The sequence below is a fragment of the Penaeus monodon genome, chromosome 31 (assembly GCF_015228065.2).
Source record: "Penaeus monodon isolate SGIC_2016 chromosome 31, NSTDA_Pmon_1, whole genome shotgun sequence".
NCBI lineage: Eukaryota > Metazoa > Arthropoda > Malacostraca > Decapoda > Penaeidae > Penaeus > Penaeus monodon.
This window is the reverse complement of record NC_051416.1, coordinates 21,663,668-21,665,468: the sequence shown is the minus strand read 5'-3', so window position 1 is coordinate 21,665,468 and position 1,801 is coordinate 21,663,668. Positions and strand designations below refer to the sequence as shown.

Here is a 1,801-nt window from a genome sequence, read left to right as displayed (position 1 = left end):
TATGGTAAATTATTGTGCCTATGTGTTAGTTAGTCACTTACATTTGAGATATTTATTTTATATAGTCTTTCACTTGCTTCTAGGAGATGGAACCGGCCCCAGCTCAGCCTCCAAAGAAGAAAAGAAAAAAGAAGTCGGACACAGATTCTTCTGGAAAACCCAAGAACTTGGTTTGCACTGTTTGCAAAGAGAGATTTGTTGGTGTAAGTTTTTTTTTCTAAATTAATGGCTTTAGTAAATAAAGAGGCATGCAAAGACATATTTGATTTTAGGCTTTTCTGATATTCATTATAGCTTTGGTGGTATTTTTTTTTTACTTTGTTTTCTTGCCTGTGATTATAATCTGCAGACTATTTGTAATTTGTTAATTTACCCTTGAACTCCTGATAATACAATGATTTCAAGAGGTAAAATATATAAAGTTCATGATTTAAAATTCATATATGTACATTACATTCACTATAGTTAGAAGTAGAAAGGTTAAGACATGGCATAGAATTGCTTCTTTGTTATTGATTTTGCAAGAATTTGTTTGGAGGATAGGTATCCTTGACCTCGAAGAAAGCTATTGATATAAGGCAACTTTGACTTGACAGGAAAACCACCTTAAGAAACACATGCACAGCCATGACTTGTCACTCCATACCTGCCCTTATTGTCATGCCTACTTCAAGAAGCCTTTCAACCTGAAGCAACATATAAAGAAACATGAAAGTAAGTATTGAGTATTATGATATATGATTGAGTTTCATTTAAGAGTGGAGGAAGATTCTTTAAGATCATGAAGTTTGATTGAAATGATCTCAAGTAAAACTTTTTGATGTTTGTAATGAAAGTATCAAAGGTTACCAGATAGTTTGCTGTATCTGATGGTGGGAAATGCAAAAGAAACAGACAGTGTTAAGTCCTAAATATAATATGTTTAACTAAATATTTTATGGCATGTTTATATTATTGGACGATTGTACACTTTGTTGTGCTTTGGTTGAGATTTTGTGGTAAACAGTATTTCTTTTCAGACTGCAAGTATGAATGTAACCAGTGTCAGCGCGCCTTCACCGACAAGTCCACTTTACTTTGCCATGTGAGATCACAGCATGAAAAGAGGTAGGGCTAAAGGGAAAGTTATGTTTGCATCATATATAAAATACTTTATTGTTTGTGATTTTCATGGCAGTATGGAATTGTGCACTAATGTCTATATAATGGCATTTTTCAGGTACAATATCCAATGTGAAATTTGCCTGAAGAGGTTTTATCACAGAGCACACTACAATGAACACATGAGGATTCACACCGGAGAGAAGCCATACATGTGTGAGCTGTGTGGTAAAAAATTCTCATGGCATGACAGCGTAAAGAAACACATGCAGACACACAGTGCGGAATCAAAATACAAGTGTAGATTATGTGGCAAATGGTTTAGGTGAGTTGCCATGTAAACAAAGGTCAATATGTTCCATAATTACCTGACTGTACATACATCTCATTTGTAAGTTTTTGAGTCCTAATGATGAGTAATAATTTGTCCCTAGTTCTTGTACATTTACATTTACAAAAACTACGAAAACTGTCTCATCATTTCCTGACTTGGCAGGTGTTGTGTTTGTAAAGAGTTGGAGTCCTTTACAATATTGTGTCCATTTGACATGATTATTGTTGCAGGTGGCTGCAAGGAGTTCGACAGCACTTGCAACAGCAGCACAAGTTAAAGAAATGTGATATAGAGGCCCAGGTTGTCACCGCAGCTACCGAAACGGCCTCGGCTCTTCCACAGTATCACCAACAATCACAGCCTTCT

General features: G+C 35.5%; 1 protein-coding gene across 1 annotated transcript in view; it reads left to right on the top strand.

Annotated features, from left to right (window-relative positions):
• Positions 1 to 1,801, top strand: part of LOC119593099 (putative uncharacterized protein DDB_G0271606) — a gene marked incomplete at its 3' end in the record, with an annotated part of 3,084 nt that extends 1,283 nt beyond the window's left edge. The window contains 5 exon segments of the mRNA XM_037942063.1: positions 84 to 203; positions 597 to 714; positions 1,020 to 1,107; positions 1,220 to 1,426; positions 1,666 to 1,801. Of these exon segments, the coding sequence (XP_037797991.1) occupies positions 84 to 203; positions 597 to 714; positions 1,020 to 1,107; positions 1,220 to 1,426; positions 1,666 to 1,801 (669 nt within the window).